Source organism: Patella vulgata, chromosome 6 (genome assembly GCF_932274485.2).
Source record: "Patella vulgata chromosome 6, xgPatVulg1.2, whole genome shotgun sequence".
NCBI classification, from domain to species: Eukaryota; Metazoa; Mollusca; class Gastropoda; family Patellidae; genus Patella; species Patella vulgata.
The window spans coordinates 3,138,818-3,160,706 of record NC_065884.2 but is presented as its reverse complement, the minus strand read 5'-3'; the positions used below and the strand labels follow the sequence as shown (position 1 = coordinate 3,160,706).

The following is a 21,889-nucleotide window of genomic DNA, read 5'->3' as shown; positions in this document are numbered from 1 at the left end:
GTCCCGATAATTGTGAAGATAATCCATGTCTGGGAGTTAATGCCTGTATAAGAATACTATACTTTTACTATCCTGTTTTAGGTCCCGATAATCGTGAAGATAGTCCAGTCTGGGAGTTAATGCCTGTAAAAGAATTCTATACTTTCACTATACCGTTTGAGATGGACGGACCCACACAGGTAGGACAGCTTTATTATTTATATTAAATTTATAGAGAGAGCAGTAGATACCTTAAATTATCCAAAAGGCTCTGTATGTTTCAATGATATTAGCCTTATTTGGGGGGGGGGGGGAATGGCCGAATGGTTAGCACGTGCACGCTGTATCATAAGGCCTGTCATTGAGTCAACTGGCCTGGTTGTATGCGACAATTCATTCGCCCAGGTTAGGAGCAGAACAGTAGGACGTTAAACCTCATTTCATTTCATTTTGTGTGCGACAAATAGTAGGGTTGCCTGTCCAACCTCGTGGGCGTTCTCCGTGTCCTCCAGTTTCCTCCCACTGCTAATTAAAGACCCCTATGCGCAATCAATTTATTGAAATAAAATTAAACCATATGTTAGTTCAGAAATCACCTAGTTTGTGTCGACTGGACGTTAAACCCCATTTCTCTCTCTATTAGCCTTATGTTACTGAAACTCGCTTAGTTAGATGTTGGCTGGCTAACCTGGAGGTATGGTTTTTGATCTCAATTCATCAGGATTTTCTGGTGAAATGCCAGCCTGTAAGTGGTGCAGGACAGTGGGCTTGGCAAGGGACAACCAAGGTCCTGTGTACACATTGGCGTGCACGTAAAAGATCTCTTGAAATTCAATATAAGAGTAGTGATGTCCAGGCCAATTTCCATTTCATTTTCATGTGGACGTATATTGTCTTAGCCCCTTTCCATCTGGATGCCCGTTCACATTTGTTTGTGGCACTCTACAGGTCACAGTTTTTATCCGATTGGGATTAAACTTCAAATTTATGTTTATAACCCAAATATCTCAGTTTCTGTAGTTCTGGGCTACAAAAAAGCAATGGTAAAAAGATCACTTTTCACTTTTTTTAAGGAACTACAGGTATTTAATATTCATGTCTACCAAAATATTTTTTTTCTAAATATTTGTAGTCAATACCGGTAGGTCTACCTAGTCGTTATCAGCGAATAGTTTCACAGCGTTCTAAACAGATTGATGATTGGCAGAGAACAGTGAAAGAGTCAGGGCTTAATCGACAACAACGGAAAGAATTTCAAGCTCTCCTCGAAAGAAGATTTCATGTAAGTTTATTTTCTAGTTTATAGATTGGATGAACCTCTTAGTGAATGATATGTGTAATGAATTGAAATGGGGTTTAACGACCTGGGCACTTATTCACGAAAACTTAAACTAAATTACAACCGAAATTTTAAGAAATACTGCAACTTTATTGGATATATGCAAATTGATTTTACTGGTCAGCCAATCGAATTGCGGTATTTCTTAAAATTTCGATTGTATCTTAGTTTAAGTTTTTGTGAATAAGGGCCCTGCTTTTCTGCTCCGACTTGGCTAATGACGACGGGCATATGCCATACAGTGTGCTATGAGTAAAATTTTGCCCAGACAGCGACACTACAGGCTAATGGAGACGGAAGAAGATATGCTGAAAGCTGGAGTGCTTGGTGCTGGCTAATCAAGGTGACCTAGGTTTGACTTTGATCACTGGGATATTCCAACCTGGTTTCCCCAGTGTCTAGTTGTTCTGATGGGATGAAAAACTACCTTTTTAAACTTGATGCAGAGTAGACGTCACTGTCCAAGCACTATCACTGTCATAGCACAGACACTGTATAGCCTATGCTCATCATCATTATCATAACTGGTACAAAAAAGAAGAAATTAAACCTCATTTCATTTTATTTGATATATTTTAAAAAGCTGTTGATAATGTTTGAATTCCATTTCATATATATATACTATACAGTATATTTTAAAAAGCTGTTAATAATAGTTTGATGTACATTTTATTTGTTTGAATTCTATCATTTCATTTCATTTCATATAATAAACTGGTCGATATTAGTTTATATGGTTTTCATTTGAATTTTAGATATGGTTAGAAGAATCTGGACATAAACACGAGTTGGACAGTCTGGTGATTCCATTACAGAAAGAGGGACAACAGAAAAAATAATACATTTTCACATCATATATTTGTATATATAGAAAACACATTCATATATTTCATCAAATCACTTTACTTTCTTTTCTCTAGATCAAAAAATCTAAAATATATGTAGAGGCCAATCAATAATCCTTGATGGCATCATAAGGTTATGTCTAACATTCATTTCCTCAAATGTTATGCGATGTCGCCGTGTGGTTAATCGTTAACACTTCCTTGAAAGTCAGTATTAAAGACTTGGGAGTCAGTAAGTCTATATTGTCAGTATTGTTCAGGAGAGTCATTAAATGCATAACAACCAAGAATCATGATAATTTACGAAGAAACATCAAAATGTCATATTACTAAAGAATTTCTCAATTATTTCGAACTGTTTAAGCAAAAAACCCTGAAACAATATTTGCTACTTTCAGTTTGCTTGTAATGTGAGGCACAAAGTTTATTTTTTCCATACGAAAAAATTTTTTTTTGTTCTTAATACTTTTTCCACACATAATATTTTGAAACATTGTCTATAAAATCCCTTTTTGTGTAAGAAATATGAAAACTAGATAAAAATATCTGCAAGAAAATTTAGATTTTGAAAAACATAAATGTGAATTTCATAAGATATGACCTTATGATTCCCCACCGCTGATGTCCAATTGTTGTTTCATAACTCTGTAAAATAAGAAATTAATGTTTCCATATGAAATTAATGTTTCCATTTTATTAATTAATGCTAAACTTCGTTAATCATTGTACAATATATACTAGACATTATATATTTATAATGTTATTGTATTGGCATCCAATGCCTGTTGCTTTAAAACATATTTGCGTCTCAGTGATCATTGCTTTAAAATTTGAAACATATTTTACGTATCAATACTTATTGATTTAAACTTTAAAACTTATTTGCATCCCAATGCTCATTGTTTTAATCTTTAAAACTTATTTGCGTCCCAATGCTCATTGATTTAAACTTTAAAACTTATTGCATCCCTATGCTTGTTGCTTTTAAATTTAAAACTTATTTACGTCCCAATGCTTGTTGCTTTTAACATTTCCAAAGATTTAAAATTTCTTTGCGTCCCAAAGCTCATTGTTTTAAAATTTAATACTTATTTGCGTCCTAATGCTTGGTGCTTTAAAATTTAAAACTCATTTTCTTCCTAATGCTCGTTGCTTTTAACGTGTAAACTGTCTCATTGAATTTTTGCAAGATCTAAAACCGTCCAACAATATTAACAGCTTATTTTATATATATTTAATATCTGTATCAGCTTGATGATTTTATATTATATTATATATTATATTATATATTATATTATATTATATTATATTATATTATATTATATTATATTATATTATATTATATTATATTATATTATATTATATTATATTATATTATATCCTTTCTAAACTACATTTATGAAATGAAATGAAATGGGGTTTAACGTCCTACTCTTCTGCACCTAACCTGGGCTAATTGAAGAAGGGCATACGCCATACAGTGTGCTATGAGGTAAATTTTGCCCGGACAGCGGCGTTACGGCCTACTCTTATATCGAATTCCAACTGCCAAGGGATCTTTTACGTGCACGCCAATGTGTACACGGGACCTCGGTTTTTCGTCCCATCCGAACAACTAGGAAGCTGTCCTTGTCAGGCCCCCCGTTCTGCATCACTGACAAGGGGAAATCACGCCGGAAAATCGAGATGAACTTTCTCGGCCAATGCAGGGAAAACTACATTTATGTACAACATGACACAATTATATGGAATACATGCTACTTATAACTTTATTTCTGTTGACGTTTAAACAAGGGTTCCCTTGTCTTTATCAAGCAAAGATTTAACGAAGTTGTAATTGAATCTAAACCGGTTTATATAAATTACTATTTTATATTAAAGGCTCTATTTCTTAGAATTCAATCTGATTAAAATACAGATCTATATTTCGTTTCGTTTTTTTATACTTTTGATGGCCTACACTACATGAAGATCTGACAAGTTATAGCGATAGGTCACATCAGGACCCTATGACGGCAGACATTAATTAATCAATCAGCGTTGATATTTTTAGTGGTTTACCCGCAGTTCCGCGCAGAGCACGCCAAGAAGGGCTAATCCCTCACTTCTGTCAAAACGCGGGTTATATAACAACTCTTCAGGGTCCTAGTGTTGCGAAGACAAGTAAAACAAAATTTTAAACTATAAAAAACGAAACGAAATAGGATCTGTGCTTTAATCAGATTGTTTGGAACCTCGAAACAGACAAAAATGGTTCTAAAAGCACATACTAAATATTATGGAAAATATTGAGTTACAGATTTAGCTCCTTTAATATGTGGTTTTTGACGATTTTCGTCTATTTTAAGGTTTCAAGGAATAAAGCGATAAAAGCTCCATTAAAGTTCACATCAATCTGAATATAATATGTTTATTTTTGTTATACATTGGTAAAATTATGTAAAATGTTCAAACTGAAATAGCTTTTCAACAGATTTTTTTTGTTGTTGAGGTTTTTGATGATGTATTTGATGAAAATAATTCAGTGAACGAAACTAATATTTAAAAATTTGCTACCTGGTAAACTGAGTCTGAAAATACATAAAAAACAATCAAAAAATTGTCCATTAAATCATTAAATTTAGCAATTACATCCTTAAATATGGAGTTTAACATCCTACTGGTTGGTGGTTGAATCGTTAATGTGTACAGGTTTCATCATAAGATCTGTCATTGAGTCAAGTGGCATGGTTTTGAATCCCCTGTTGTACGTGACAAAGAGTAGGGTCTCCTGTCCAACCTTGTTATTTTTCTCAAGGTCCTTTGGTTTCCTCCCACTGCTAAATAAAATTGAACCATATGTTAGTCCCGAAATGACCTAGTTTATGTCGAGTGGACATTAAACCCCATTTCTCTCTCTCCCTCCCCCCACTTTCTCTCTCTTTTCAATAATAAATGGCTGTTCCCCGATCTCCCATTCTAATGTCACCAAGAATACATATCAAAACTTTCATATCCTTGAAATTGCACATGCTAAATACACGTTATCAAAACTTCACTCCCATATCAGTAAAACTTCACTCCCATATCGGTAAAACTTCACTTCCATATATAGATGAGATAAACAGCTCTACTTTCAGAATGTATTTATAATTTATATCATGTTATGAATATGTGATTTTTAATTAACAGATTAAAATCAAGATGTATTTTTCAACGAATAAGATGTGTTTGTCTTTGATTATAAAAACTGGTATTGAAGAATGTAGGTTCTCTTGGTAACTTGATAATTCTGGTGGCTCAGTAAGTACAGCCATTACATGGTGTGGGGAGGGGAATATAATTAATTGTATTTCCATTACTCATTACTTTTGAAATCTGCCATTGCTCACTTCAAACAGTTGCGTACAGATGTTTGGTGATGCTTGGATCCATCACTTTGATTGTATATCTCCCAAGATTGTCCCCCCCCCCACACACACACACCCAAGACTAGAGTATAATGGCTTGTACATCAGTCAAGATTGTATACCCACCCCACCACCCCTCCCAAGACTAGAGTATAATGGCTTGTAGATCAGTCAAGATTGTATAACCCCCCAAAGACACCCAAGACTAGAGTATAATGGCTTGTACATCAGTCAAGATTGTATACCCCACCCCCCACCCCCCAAAGACCCAAGGATGATGCCTAGAGAAAGGTGATGGAGAGATATTTTAAGTTTGTAAAAACGGACCAGAAATTGAGAGAGATGATTTCATATGTCACTCTTTGATTGGATGCCGCCTGGAGCGGATGCCCAACGTCATCACCACCCTCTCTGCATTTGATTACATTCCATTACCGCTTCTCTAGTCATGTTTGATTACATTCCTTTACCACTGATGAAATTGTACGAAAACCTGTCGCCTCTCGCAGCATGTTAAAGGTCACCTCACTTGGAAATCGCTCTGTGCACACTGCGTGGTGTATTCCCATCTTCCTTGACCTTAGCCTGGTTAATGCAGAAAGGCACATGTTATACCCCATTTCACTAGCTAGATGGTGTAGAAACCCTAACCCTAATCACAGGTCGCTAGCCTGAAGGTCGGGTGTTCGATCCCTGCATTTTCCGGCGTGGTTCCCCCTTGTCAGTGATGCAGGACGGAGGGCCTGACAAGGACAGCTGTCTAGTCCTTCGGATGACACGAAAAACCGAGATCCCGTGTATACATTGGAATGCACGTAAAAGATCCCTTGGCAGTTGGAATTCGATATAAGAGTAGGCGATAGTGCCGCTGCCTGGGCAAAATTTCCCTCATAGCACACTGTATGGCATATGCCCGTCTTCATTAGCCCAGGTTAGGACGTTAAACCCCATTTCATTTCATTTCATTTCTAATCACCGGACCTGGCAAGGAACAATGTATAGTTCTGATGTGACCAAAAACTTGCACGTTCAAGATCCCTTTTCAGCTGGAATTCAACATAAGAGTAGGCCATAGAGCCACTGTCCGGGAATATTTTCCTTCATAGCACACTGTATGGCATCAATCTGAACTACAGACTCACTCTACCTGCAGAGAAGCGAAAAAAAAGCCAGCTACCATTTAATTTTCGTACGTTAGTTACGTACGTGTATGGCATATGTGCGTCTTCATTAGCCCAGTCGGAACAGGAGAGTTGGACTTGGACGTCAAATCCATTTCATTTCATTTCCAATCACTATCTGCAAATATTTCAGATTCCATTTGATCACCATTTTATCTTCTCCCAATGTTTACATGACATGAAGTAGGGGTTTCTACCGTTTCCTCCCACTGCTTATAACCTTTATGCCAGGACCCCCTTTCCATTTTCCATGTAAGGGTCCCAGTGACAATTTCAGCCATGGACCCCATGCAAGATTAATCACACCCTGAACAGCCTTGTATTGAGTGGACATTATACCCCTTCCTATCTCTCTCACCTTGTTTAAACAGAACATAACCAACAATTCTATATTGATTTGTATATTTTTATTTATTAAATATGACAACATAATCACAATATCAAATAACAGTTTTGTTATTGAGATCATTGCTCTTATTAAAATCACAACTTGATTATACAATCAAATAAGTTACATCATTAAATATGATCACATAATTACAGTTACATAATAGAGATTAATACCCTATTATAATCACACCCAAATAACTAATAACATTAACGTGTATATAGTCTTTATATATTGGTCACATGGCACAAAAAGGACATTGATTTTAATTATTATACCATTAATAGAATTATATATCATTAATCATTTTGTGTAACTTTAATAAATAAATGTAAATCAAATTCAACAAAACAAAATATAGATATACCATGATATATAAAATATAGATATACCATGATATATAAAATATAGATATACCATGATATATAAAATATAGATATACCATGATATATAAAATATAGATATACCATGATATATAAAATATAGATATACCATGATATATAAAATATAGATATACCATGATATATAAAATATAGATTTACCATGATATATAAAATATAGATATACCATGATATATAAAATATAGATATACCATGATATATAAAATATAGATATACCATGATATATAAATGTAAAAAATAACTGAGTAGAGTATCTGGCTCTCATTCAAAGAAAATATTTTGATATAAATCGATAATAATTGACTAAACATCCTAAATGACTAATTGACATAATAAATTCATTAACTAGTTTTAATATAAATTGTGACATCATTAAACCATGTCCTGGTTTTTCTACCACAGCTGATATTCACCCATTTGTTTGTACCAGTAATATATGTTTGTTGCAGCTATATCTATTCTTGATATCCCCAGTGGTATTGTTCAGTTTTACTCCACTAACCTCTGGGTCCATCCACAGGGTTTTTTACAAATTCAAATTATCTACCCTTGATCGTAGCTCGATTCTACGAACCAATCAAAAACCAGTTTACAGACCAGTCTTAGCAGCATTGTTTACGTTCACCACAATCTTAGTTGCAATAAAATGCAAGTTACTTCACTTCTGCCACTTGATTGGTCGATAAAAATAGCAGAAGTATCAAGGGCGGATAATTTAACTAGGTGTGTCCCCCATGAATGGACCCAGCTGTTAGTGGAGTAGAATGGAACGATACCACAGCAGATACCAAGAATGCAGTAATATATGTTTGTTATAGCTATATATTTTGGCCGATATATGTCTTGCATTCAATAACAACTTAAATCGTAGTATTCTGGCAAACCGACGAATCTGATATATTGAAGTATTGAGAATTATGTGTTTGAAATTTGCGTTCTGTTGTTATATTTATCTGTGGACCAGGAGAAAACTTGTGAGGTTGGACAGGTGACTTTACTCCTTGTCACGTACAACCGGGGAATCGAAACCACGCCAGTTGACTAAATGACAGACCTTATGATACAGCACGCACATGCTAACCATTCGGTCATTCTTTCGAAAGAATAATCAGTATTAATAATTTGAATTCAGTAATTGTTTAAAACTTCATAATATTAAAATCCAGAAATCCAAATAAATTTTTAAAAAATGATATAAAATATTTTGATATTGACTACTGAGATAAACTGCTGTTGTCTTTTATGGTTTCAGTCGGCCAACCCAGGTTTTTGGATCAGATCTGAAATAGAGAGAAAGAGAAATGGGGTATTAACGTCCACTCAATACAACTATGTCATTTCGGGACTAACATATGATTCAATTTTATTTCAATAATTCGCTTGCGTGTAGGGTTTTTTTTAGCAGTAGGAGAAAACCAGACTACCAGGAGAAAACTCACATCATTGGGCAGGTGACCCTTCTTGTCACGTACAATCAGGGAATCGAAACCACATCACTTGACTCAATGATGGACCTTCTGATACAACGCGTACTATGGTCACCAGCTTCAGGGATATATTAGGCTATAGAGCACAGTAACCAGTTCCCACAGAAAGTGTAAGTATAGTGAGACGATGACCTGGTGCACCATATAACAACAATTCGCTACTGCACAATATACCGGTAGTCACAACCCACGGCAATTCTAGTCCATGCTAATAATAGAATGGGACCCTGGGCCCTGTTTCTTATAATCTTAACTAAAGATAAAATACAAATTTTAGTAGATACTTCAATTTTGATTGGCTAAGCACTAAAATCAATCTAATATTATCCAATCAAATTACTAAAATTTGGATTTTATCTTACTTAAAATTTCATGAAACCGACCCCTGGTCCCATGGAGTGGGTGAGGAATATTAACGGTATCTAAAATGACAAAACCATCTTTCAATGAAGGATCCCAGGCCCCTATTCACAAAAAACTTAAATTAAAGTATTTTAGGAATTCAGCTCTTTGTATTAGGATTTTAACTCCCAATAATCTGGTCATCTGTTTACTTACATGATTTCTGACTTTTGGATTACTTCCCCTTGTAACATGAGATTGGCAGCTTGCGATACGATTGGATCAAAAGCTAAACTAGCTACAGCAACCACATTGTCTCCCCTGCAAAAAATATAAATCATACTATGAACCACGAATCGACCATTAAGGACAATAACATCATCGAAGCCATCTTGGAATTATGACATATCAAAAATCAATGCGTAATTGTCCAAAAAACAAGTATTCGAAAATTCATGTCAATCATGCTTGAGCTGGCAGAGAATTATGATATTTTGGAAGAACTGGTGCCAACCATGTAAAATCACCAGTTTCTGGTTTCAAAATCCTGACTAAGGGTTTTAGAGAGAGAGAGAGGGGAGAGAGATGGGGTTTAACTATACTCGACACAAACTAGGTCATTTTGGGACTAACACATGGTTCAATTTTATTTCAACAATTTGCTTGTGCATAGAGGTCTTTAGCAGCAAGAGTAAACCAGAGGACCCGGAGAAAACCCACAAGGTTGGACAGGCGACCCTACTCCTTGTCACGTACAACCAGGGATTCGAAACCACGCCAGACGACTCAATGACAGACTTTATGATACAGCGCGCACGTGCTAACCATTCAACCCCTCAGGGATATTGAGCTGTGGTAGGAAATCGGAGGACCCAGAGAAAAACCCATGAGGATGGAATAATTCTTCTGTTTAAATTATATATAGGAGTATATTTTTATACATACTTGGTATAAAATGCAGCAAATTTAGGAACATCTAAATCACCATGAACAATCACATCATCATAACCTGGTCCATACCCTACAACATAGTTAATTGGCCTCATTAATCTGATTACAATACAGATCTATATTTCGTTTTGTTTTTTTATACTTTCGATGGCCTACACCACATGAAGATCTGACGAGTTGTACTTGAAGGTTGTGTCAGTGGTTGTACGAGCGGCTTTTGACCCTATGAACATCAGACATTAATTACTCAATCAGTGTTTGACATTTCTAGTGGTTTGCCGTAACAGACCGTTTCATTGGCTAATCCCTCACTTCAACCAAAACGTCGGTAATATAACAACTCTTCCAGATCCTAGTGTAATAAAGACAAGTAAAACAATATATTGAACTATAAAAAACAAAACGAAATAAGATCTGTGTTTTAATAGAACTAACCTGTATATCTAACGCTTTTACCATACATCACCGTCCAAAAATACGGCACACTTTTAATTTCACGGCTAATACCATTCATGTTATAACCAGCTATTTTACCTAAAAAAAAACAACAAATATTCATAAAAATTAAATTTGAAGTCGTCAAATCTTACGGTGACTTTACTATTGGTATATTCGTAAAGCTATTCAGACATTGATTCACACAAAGTTCGTTTGATATTGTGATGTTAAAACATTTTGGGGGTGGGGGGGAATGGGGATAGCCTGAATGGTTAGCATGTGCTCGTTGTATCATAAGGTATGTCATTGAATCAACTGGCGTGGTTTCGATCTCTGGTCCCTTTGTCCACCCTCGTAGGTTTCCTCCGGGTCCTCCGGTTTCCCCCCACGGCTAAAGACCCCTACATTCATGCCAATTGTTGAAATAAAATTGGACCATTTGATCTTTTTCTAAACAATTTTGTCAACAATTAAGTTTATTACCTGACCAAAACACAAAAGTAAATATTTCATTGGAGACAAAAAATAGATTTACCATGCTGGTGAGCCATCTGCCAATGTTGAATATTGACCTTTGAACCCGGAACTGTAAAAAGAGGGAATTCTACGATATCCCCTCCAGCATAAACATCTGGTATATTGGTCTGTAACCTCTAAAATATAAAATAATCATAATTGAGAGAAAGAGAGAGAGAGAAATGGGGTTTAACATCCACTCAACACAAACCAGGTCATTTCGGGAATAACATATGGTTCAATTTTGTTTCAATAATTCACCTGCGCGTATGGATTTTTAGCAATGGGAGGAAACCGAAGGTTGGACAGGCAACCCTACTCCCTGTCACATACAACCGGGGAATCGAAATCACGCCAGTTGACAATGACAGACCTTATGATACAATGTGCTAGCCATTCGGCCATACAACCCCTCCAATTTGCTTTTGCATATAAGGGTCTGGAGGACCTTGAGAAAACCCACCAGACTGGACAGGCGACCCTATTCTTTGTCCCATACAAGCGCACAAGTTAAACCAATCAGCCCCTCCCCGCATTTTGAAAGTTCATTTCAATAAATTACTGTCTTCATTTATTTAATGAATGAATCAAAAACTTTGTGAAAACTTGCAGTAAAAACATAAGTGCCCAAACATGGATCCACTTGTATGAAAAATAAGAGAAAAATTATATTCAAACTGTTCATATTCAAACTATCTAAACTCAAATTGTTAATATTCAAACTATCCATGTTCAAACTATCCATATTCAACCTGACCATATTCAAACTATCCATATGCAAACTATTCATATTCAAACTGTTCATATTCAAACTATCTAAACTCAAATTGTTAATATTCAAACTATCCATGTTCAAACTATTCATATTCAAACTATCCATATTCAACCTGACCATATTCAAACTATCCATATGCAAACTATTCATATTCAAACTATCCATATTCAACCTATCCAACCAAACATGGATCTACTAGTATGAAAAATAAGAGAAAAATTATCTATATTCAAACTGTCCATATTCAAACTATCTAAACTCAAATTGTTAATATTCAAACTATCCATGTTCAAACTATTCATATTCAAACTATCCATATTCAACCTGTCCATATTCAAACTATCCATATGCAAACTATTCATATTCAAACTATCCATATTTAAACTGTCCATATTCAAACAAACTATCCATATTCAAACTATCTAAACTCAATCTATCTATTAAAACCCAGTTCATAAAACTTACCTCATTGACAGAAACAAATCCTCTCTTCGTTAATTCTATACCAGACTTTTTCAAAAAATCAGTTGCTGGTACCACTCCTGATCAAGTAGAAAATTTATTTAGAAATAAATTTTTAAGGACAATGAAATGTTTTATATCATCTGTATCAAACAGAATATAGTATAGTTTCTACTTTTTTAACATCCCAAAACTTTTTTTTCTATCATTTTTACAATTTGTCAATCAATTTTTAGTTTGTGTATATTACATAATACAATATAGAGTATTCTTTCAATTACAACCTTGACTGAGGTATTTAGCATCGGGAGGATCCCCTCCCCCCCACAAAAAAACAGAACTATTTGTTATTTGGTTAGGCAGATCACTAGACAAGATACAGGTTCAGTAGAATATCAGAAATACGTTGAACTCACCAACGCCCAGAATACAGATATCAGCAGATAGAACCGTTCCATCTGAGAGAATAACCTCTGTTAAAATGTCATCTTCTTTACCACGTAATGCTTTTACACCTTTCTCAAAATAAAACTTTACACCTTTTTCTTCGTGCATCTATTGAAACAAGAATACAGTTATTAATTTACGATTAAAACTAGGCCCACGGATGAATTGATTTTTCACGGCTCTAAAAGTGGAAATGTTAGGTTTTAAAATCTTATAAAATATATACAAAAATATGTTGTGACATAGTGAAAAAATTACAAAACTATGGTTAATTATGGCAACTTGAAAAGAAATACAACAAGAAAGTTTTAAATAAATTATCGCTTGAAATTGAATAGCTATCGGTTCATGCTAATAAAAGTTAATGCAATATAACGTTAAAAAATACCAAATCAGGACAAAAACATACAAAGGTTTAAGTGTAAGATCTGTTTTCCATGTACGCAATTCCGCACCCGTTTTCCCCAGTTACATTGAAATGGTCCAATTACATATGCATTAGACCGACTTTTTCATGTTCATGGAAAACAGGCCTAATACATCATAGCTCATGATTAAGAATGTATGTGTGGGTGGAGATATATAGATATTGCCTTAAAATACACAATAGGGATTAGGGAAATTTATCAAGAGCCTTTGGATTTTCTTTCACATGCTGTGTTTTTCTTTGAGTAGCAGAGTATCTATTTATTTATAAATGTAATTTAATATCACAAAATGAATAATGTATAAATATTGGCACTCTGAGATCTTGTTAAAGATAACTAGCAAATTTTTCTACCTTTTGAAAAACTCTGCCTAATTTTTCACCAAAAACCCGTTGTAACGGCGCTGAACCTGTACCTATGACTGTCACCGATTTACATTTATCGTGGAGGAATGCTGTAACTTCCAGACCTAGGTTTAGCCACGGATAAAACAAACACATTAAAAGCCATATAATCAGCTGCAACTAACACTGTAACCCAGGTATCGTTTAATCTTGTGTATCTAGCATTAATTTCTTTCACATTCGTTTAATATCAAATCTTTGTTTAAAAATTTGTAAAAACTGTTTAAAATCACCATAAATCGTTTAATTTGTACTTCTGTCCAGTTTAAAGCTGACCATTCAATTTTGATAATGAGTGTCCAATTTACAAGTGTTTAATTTCTCAATCATTGTTAAAAAAATAAACAACCCAATTGAATAATGATGTATAATGATTAATTTTTGAACAGTGATCAGGAAATTACTTGTAAATTGGACACTCATTATCAAAATTAATCAGTCAGCTTTAAACTGGACACAAGTACAAATTAGATGATTTTTGGTGATTTTAAACGATTTTTATGTATTTTTAAACAAAGATTTGATATTAAACGAATGTGAAAGAATTTAGTGCTAGATACACAAGATTAAATGATACCTGGGTTACAGTGATAGATATAGATAGATATACATGTTAGAAGCTATATCAGGGTGTGCACAACTCAGAACAATTTAAATTCCAGGAATTCCTGTATAGACAATCTGATTCAAATACAGCTCTATATTTCGTTTCTTTTTTTTTATACTTTCGATGGCCAACACTACATGAAGATCTGACAAGTTATAGCGATAGGTCACGTCAGGGGTCAAAAGACCGACTTATGACCCTATGACATCAGACATTTGATTAACCAATCAGCATTGATGTTACTAGTGGATTACCCACAGTTCCGTGAAAAACACACCTAAAGCTCGCCGTAACAGACCGTTTTATTGGCTTATCCCTGACACCATTCAGAACACGAGTTAAATAACAACTCTTCCAGATCCAAGTGTAGTAAAGACAAGTAAAACAAAATTTTGAACTATTAAAAAGAAACGAAATAGGATCTGTGTTTTAACCAGATTGCTGTATAGAATTCTACATCATAATGTATTTTTTTACGCTTGGAGAACATTTACGTCCATGAATTTGTGAACTTTTGAAGAAACATTTGATGACTATGTTCAGTTTTATATCTTAAACTACATAGCGAAACGACAAATGTTAATTTTCCAGGGGTTTCCAGGAGTAATCTTGTATTTCCAGGATTTTCCAGTACTGGAAATCACATTTTCATTTTTCCAGGATTTTCAAGGAGTTTCAATGAGTGTGCGAACCTTGTATATATAGAGAACGTGGAGTGGAAGAAAGCAGGGAGGTTATCAGTTTAACAGAGATATAATTGTTTTAGAATTAAATATGCAAAAGATTCAGAGCTAATTAACTGGCATCCCCAGAGATATCAAAATATACTGTGTTAAATATGTATTGTTTAATGGTTGAGAGCGAGATATTAAGTAATATATTGTAACAACAAGAGGGCCGTGAGGCCCGAATGTTTTTACAATATATTATGCAATGTCTTAAGCTTGAGACCATTAAACAACTTAAAATACAGACACTTGCACGTGCTTTGCAATGAAATACGTCACTCGAGTTCAATATTTTACCAAGTTACGCATGGCACATTGCCCATACGATTATTTGAAATAATGGTCTTCCAACATCAAAGGATGACGTCACATCTGTATTTTAAGTTTATTTAGCAGCCACCCCCATCAAGGTGATATTACTGACAATTGAAAATTTACATCACAAAGGACATTTTATTTGTAAATGAAATGAAATGAAATGGGGTTTAACGTCCTACTGTTCTGCTCCGACTGGGCTAATGAATGCGGGCATACACCATACAGTGTTCTGTGAGGGAAGTTTTGCCCAGGCAGCGGCACTATGGCCTACTCTTATATAGAATTCCAACAGTCAAGGGATCTTTTTCGTGCATGCCAATGTGTACATGGGACCTTGGTTTTTCGTCCCATCCAAACAGCTGTCCTTGTCAGGCCCTACGTCCTGCACCCATTATAGGGGGTTGGATGGCCGAATGGTTGGCACGTGCGCTGTATTATAAGGTCTGTCATTGAGTCAACTGGCGTGGTTTGGAATCCCCGGTTCTACGTGACAAGGAGTAAGGTCGCCTGTCCAACCCCATGGGTTGTCTCATGGTCCTCCGGTTTCCTCCCACTGCTAAAGACCCTGATGCGCAAGCAAACTATTGAAATAAAATTGAACAATGTGTTGGACCCAAAATGACCTAGTTTGTGTCAAGTGGATGTTAAACCCACCAGGTTGAGAAGGTGCCCCCAAATCCATGGCCGCATATGCACACACCAGGAATCAAAACCAAGACCGCAAGCCCGAGCTAGAGCTCGAATTGCGACACTTTAGACAAGTAGTTCATACAAATCCCATAATTCATTTCAATTTTACATAAACAAGTTTTAACATGTAGCTTAAAAAAAGTACTTTCTGCATAGAACTTAAAGAAACTAAACGACGCTTTAATTAAAATAGTAATTGTGTTTCATATTATGTTTTTGTGTTTATCAAATTAAATGTTAATTAATGCTAATTGTTAACAAAGCAGTGCATAAATTTTAAAAAAAGTGAAGCAACTAAGCAGTACTAAGCATACAGTGGAGAGACGTTATTTGTTAATGCCACTGTCAGATCTGGGTGGCGTCCTTACTGCGCTGCTGCGACCGTACGGTGACAAGAAAATGCACAAGGTCCCCGGCAAACGTGAACACAACACAAGGAAATGTCCCCAAAAAATTACAAACTTGAAAAAAGTCGCATTCTCATAGCTTTCCAGTTTAGATCGCGGAACCTTGGCGTTTGTTTTGAACATTCACAAAACAAACGCTGTGACTCGGCGATCATTGGCGACCATGGAGACCACAGCACGATAGCTGGTGTTCCTACCACGCTTATGGTGATCTCGTTGTGCTCTAAAACCAGTTTCCATCGCCGTAGCAGCGCAAGAAGGACGCCACGCTGGTCTGACTGGTTTATAAAGAACATGACAGAACATTTTTACACAGTAGATTTATTGCATCTGTTGTTAGAGTCTGCTGCATAAGCAATACACACCAATATCAGCTATTATACGCACGCAGCAAGCCAAGCGAAGTCATCAAAATAACATTATTCTGACCGTTTTGAAGGCTCGACCAACAGTTTCACCAAGAGTCAGTTCAAATGGAACTTTAATCATATCAACTACTGATAAACTGTGAATTTTCCCAGCTAAAAACGCGGCTACTTCCATACCTAACGTAGTATATAATACATGTTTATAAATCGTTCAGTTCATGTCTGTCTCGATACCTAGCATAATACATCTTCAATAGAAGACTTGATCTCGCTTTAACTACGTAAATCTTATCATGGCCTTCACATAATGCCCTGCATATTTCGGCACTAATTTCGATTGGGTACAAGCCCAACTTGTGAGCCTATCAGATTCCTCGATTGTCGCGAATACCAAGTCTCTCGCTTTCAAGCTAAAATGTCTACCTGTGATAATGGAGTTGCAAAGTTCAAGGTTCATTCAATGTCAAGGTTTCCGTGGAGGTTGCGATGTTACAACCTCTGATTGGACGCTACTGCTCATGTGTCTGTAGATAACAGCTATAAGTTCGGGAATTTTGAAGTAATCTAGCAATGGCCAGATGTTGTGAAACTCGCAGTCGTTGCTTCAGAAACATGAACATAATAATTATAGTATACATTGTTCAGTTCTCCACTTCGATTGTGGTACCGCATAAAAAAGCTATTCTTTGGCTGGATCATTTCACTCTTATAGACCATAGAATTAGAAGTAATCACGGTCAACTTAACAAAAATAAAAGCTCTAATTAAAAAAAACCACAAGCTTTTTGTGAAACTACAAAACAGGAAGTATGGAAGCACAACTTCCTATTCTTTATAAAATGAAAAGAAACTAATGAAAAATACATGAATTTAGAAGCTGCTTTAAAGATGCATTCTAATTATGTAAGAGCTAAATCTGTCTTTTTTTTTCTGCTTCAAATGTTATTTAAATTATTTATTAGGCATTTATTACCACGAAAAGATAATCAACTCTCTAGATCATTGGATGGCCGAGATATTGAATGGAATATAACATCATCACCATTCAATAATGTCATGTTAAAATGGATAGTCAAGACTGATAACTTCGCTCAGATTAAAGTAATTTGAATGAAATTTTCAATATATTCAGTTTTCATTATCTATTATATAATTTAAATGAAATTTTCAATATATTCCTTTTTCATTATCTATTTTTGAATTATTTTAGTAAGAACGACCAGCTCGTTTATCTAAATGTTACATAATGCATCTTTAACTTCAGACTATTTTGATTTAGTGTGTATTATTTGCAAGTTGCAATTTAAGCCAAAATAGAAGCTAAAGAGTACAACAAAGAAATAATAAAGCATCTGATCAGAACTTAAAGAATTTGTTACGAAAACTGTTACTAGTTGTTAGTGTTGCTAGGCAATAATCCTGTTGCTAGGCAATACTCCTGTTGCTAGGCAATAATCCTGTTGCTAGGCAATAATCCTGTTGCTAGGCAATAATCCTGTTGCTAGGCAATAATCCGGCCACTAGTTTTTTTGAAGGCTACATGGCTTTAAAGATTTTAGGTTCAAGGACAATAACTGCACATAAAATTGATAGGATTCGTCCTTGTGATAAGTCAAACATTAAACCAAGGTTTGACAAAATATATCAAACAGGCTAAACTGTAGAGATGGGGAGTCATGGTGGCAAAATGGATGGAGGTGCTCGCGCACTAACCAGGTGCTCCTGAGTTTGATACCATGGGATTTTGCAGCATATGGTTTCACCTTGTCAGAGGTGCAAGAGAGATGGACTGTATAGTCCTTTGGATAGGATGTAAAACTGAGTTTCAATGAACACTGACTGTTAGCATACGATGACGAACAGGTAGAAATGCTGCTATCTGAGCAAAATTGCTGTCATACCACATTAGACGGTGTTAAACCAGTCTACAGTAGCCAAGTTGGTGCAGAAAAGTAGGATGTTAACCCAATTTAAATTTATTTCACAGCATTTACATGTTTTCGATGTAAGGGCAAAAGAGAGAGAGAAATGGGGTTTAACGTCCCCTCGACACAACCTAGGTCATTTCGGGACTAACATGGTTTAATTTTATTTCAATAATTCGCTTACACGTAGCGGTGTTTAGCAGTGGGAGAAAACCCACGAGGTTGGAAAGGCGACTCTATTCCTTGTCACGTACAACCAGGGATTTGAAACCATGCCATTTGACTCAATGACAGGCCTTATGATACAGCATGCACGTGCTAACCATTCAACCACCCAACCCCCCTGTAAGGGGCAATCAATCTGAATAGAATTTCTCTTTAGGACTTGGCAAACAATTCCAGAAACTATGGAAGACAATACCAATCTGAAAAACTTTGACTTAAGGTCAAAATATGTTAAACAGGAGTAAGACAGGTTTTAACACCGTGTAAGTAATAACGATAATCGAGTGAAACTTATTAATGGTGACGGTGATATATCTTACCTATAAAAGACGAACCAACTACCACTACATCTTTGCCTTTTGCTTGTTCAGCTATAAAATTAGCATCAGCCGGGGTTCGTAAACTACAAACATTCTTCAGACCAGATCCAGGAATAGGTAAAACTCTCGGTCTAAAAAAAAAAAAATAGAAAGAGACATGGGGTTTAATGTCCACTCAATATAAACAAGGTCATTTCGGGACTAACATATAATGCACAGGAGGACCCAGAGAAAACCCCCAAGGTTGAACAGGCAACCCTACTCTTTGCCATGTACATGCGGGGAATCGAAACCATGCCACTTGCCTTAATGACAAACTGTATAATTTAAAGTGCATGTGTTTAACCATTCGGACACCCAATGCCCAAAATAAAACAAGATCTTTGTATTAATCCAATTATTTTCCTCCTGTGGCTATAAATAACGATATATTCTATTACTTACTTTCCTCCCGTGGCTATAAATAAAGAATCGTAGGATATTTTCTTCCCATCGTACATTCTAACTAACTTAGCTTTAGTATCCACGGAAACAACCTTCAACAAGAATTAATTACATGTAGCATAAAATTTCAAACAGTAACATACCTAACTGGATGAACCTATTTCAATTTCAAACAGTAACGTACCTAACTGGATAAACCTATTTTAATTTCAAACAGTAACGTACCTAACTGGAGGAACCTATTTCAATTTCAAACAGTAACGTACCTAACTGGATAAACCTATTTTAATTTCAAACAGTAACGTACCTAACTGGAGGAACCTATTTCAATAGTCCTTTGCTTTATCTGAAAGCTGTGAGACAATGATTGTGTTTATAAAAGGTACTGGTACATAAAAAGCACTCTAAGAAAAATCTAGCTCTCGCAAAGACTCATGTCCCATTTCAGAGGACATTTCAACTTATTGCAGAATTTTGGTTATATTATTTTTCTGACTACAACTTGCATGGTAGGCTTATAATGTAAATTTATTCATAATGACCTCATGACCCTGTCATATTTATAATGTAAATTTATTCATACTGACCTCATGACCCTGTCGTATTTCAATATCATATTTCTTATAAAATTCAGCATTTCGTAAAGCTAATGACTCTGGTTTAGCATCCATTGCCTGAAGAAATAAATAATAAAAAATATTAAACTGATTCAAATAGAACATCATACTCTGAACGGGTCTGAAATATTATTCTTTAATAAAGAACACCAAAGCAGCTTTAATGGTAGCGTACATGATAATTTCTGCCTTTAAAGTCAGTTCTGTGTGTGTGTGTGTGAGAGCTGTCCTAATATTGGAAGTCTTTCTTGAAAATGTCTGTCTTCAGCGAATAGTGTTGTACTGTTTTAGCTGATACAAACTTTACTTAATTTAGGTTTATCATCTGATACAAACTTTGTGTAATTAGGTCTATCATCTGGTACAAACTTGTTTAATATAGGGTTATCATCTGGTTCAAACTTTGCTTAGTGTAAGTATATCATATGATACAAACCTTGCTTAGTTTAGGTCTATCATCTGGTAAAAAGATTTATTAATTAGGTCTATGTTAGATACAAACCTGGCTTAATTTGTGTCTGTCGTACAGTAAAATTGATACAAACCTTGCTTAGTTTGGGTCTATCATAGGGTAAAACTGATTCTTTTGACACAATAATGACACGTCCCGTAAACCCTTCTTGTCGTAACGTTTCTGCACAAACAACTGACGCTGGTCCTGCAAACAAAAATATGACATAAATTAGTATATCTGTTATATGAAATCACAATGTAAAGCTGTCATTAATGTGGAATGTCAGAATGACGCTTAATGATATTAAAGAAACATTTAAAGATACATCCTAACCAGTTAATGCAACCAGAGAAAATACTAGACGATCAAAGGCTGTTCCAAAATATGTACAAAGAAAAGAGTAGATGGGTCATACACCACTTTCCATGCTGGACAAACGACCCATGGTGCTACACCGTTGGAATTAAAAACATGAAATAAAACAAACCTCCGCCAACAAGCACAAAAGTTTTTCTGTTTTCTGGGACACTTCCACACATATTCTTGAGTCTTTTACCCACACCAGATGTTGGAACATGAATATAGATTTTACCGTTCTTAACATTCACCTAACGAATAAAACTATATATTTGAAACATATATCAACATGTTCTGTAACACCTCCATGTAATAGTACACTTCCCTAATGCATTGCTTAGAGCAGTGATTCTCAACTTGGGGAGAGAAAGAGAGAAATGGGGTTTAACGTCCACTTGACACAAACTAGGTAATTTCTGGACTAACATATGGTTCAATTTTATTTCAATAGTTTGTTTGCGTGTAGGGGTCTTTAGCAGTAGGAGGAAACCGGAGGACCCAGAGGAAACCCAAAAGGTTGGACAGGCGACCCTACTTCTTGTCAAGTACAACCGAGGAATCAAAACCACGCCAGTTGATTCTCACTAAGGAAGCCTGCTATTTGACTGATGAAATTTGAAACACTGCGATAAAGTAAGTTCATAGCTGTGTATTTCT

At 35.4% G+C, this 21,889-nt stretch overlaps 1 protein-coding gene across 1 annotated transcript; it reads right to left on the bottom strand.

Annotated features, from left to right (window-relative positions):
* Positions 1-7,125: 7,125 nt before the first annotated feature.
* LOC126823526 (apoptosis-inducing factor 3) lies at positions 7,126-20,882 on the bottom strand. Its single transcript, XM_056101891.1, has 12 exons — positions 20,858-20,882; positions 20,392-20,478; positions 19,805-19,896; positions 19,361-19,491; positions 13,722-13,837; positions 12,910-13,048; positions 12,497-12,573; positions 11,276-11,393; positions 10,738-10,836; positions 10,297-10,372; positions 9,568-9,672; positions 7,126-8,802 (listed from the first exon to the last, which is right to left on the bottom strand). The coding sequence occupies exons 2-12, from the start codon at positions 20,473-20,475 to the stop codon at positions 8,763-8,765; spliced, it is 1,077 nt and encodes a 358-aa protein (XP_055957866.1). The 5' UTR covers positions 20,476-20,478; positions 20,858-20,882; the 3' UTR covers positions 7,126-8,762.
* Positions 20,883-21,889: the final 1,007 nt, after the last annotated feature.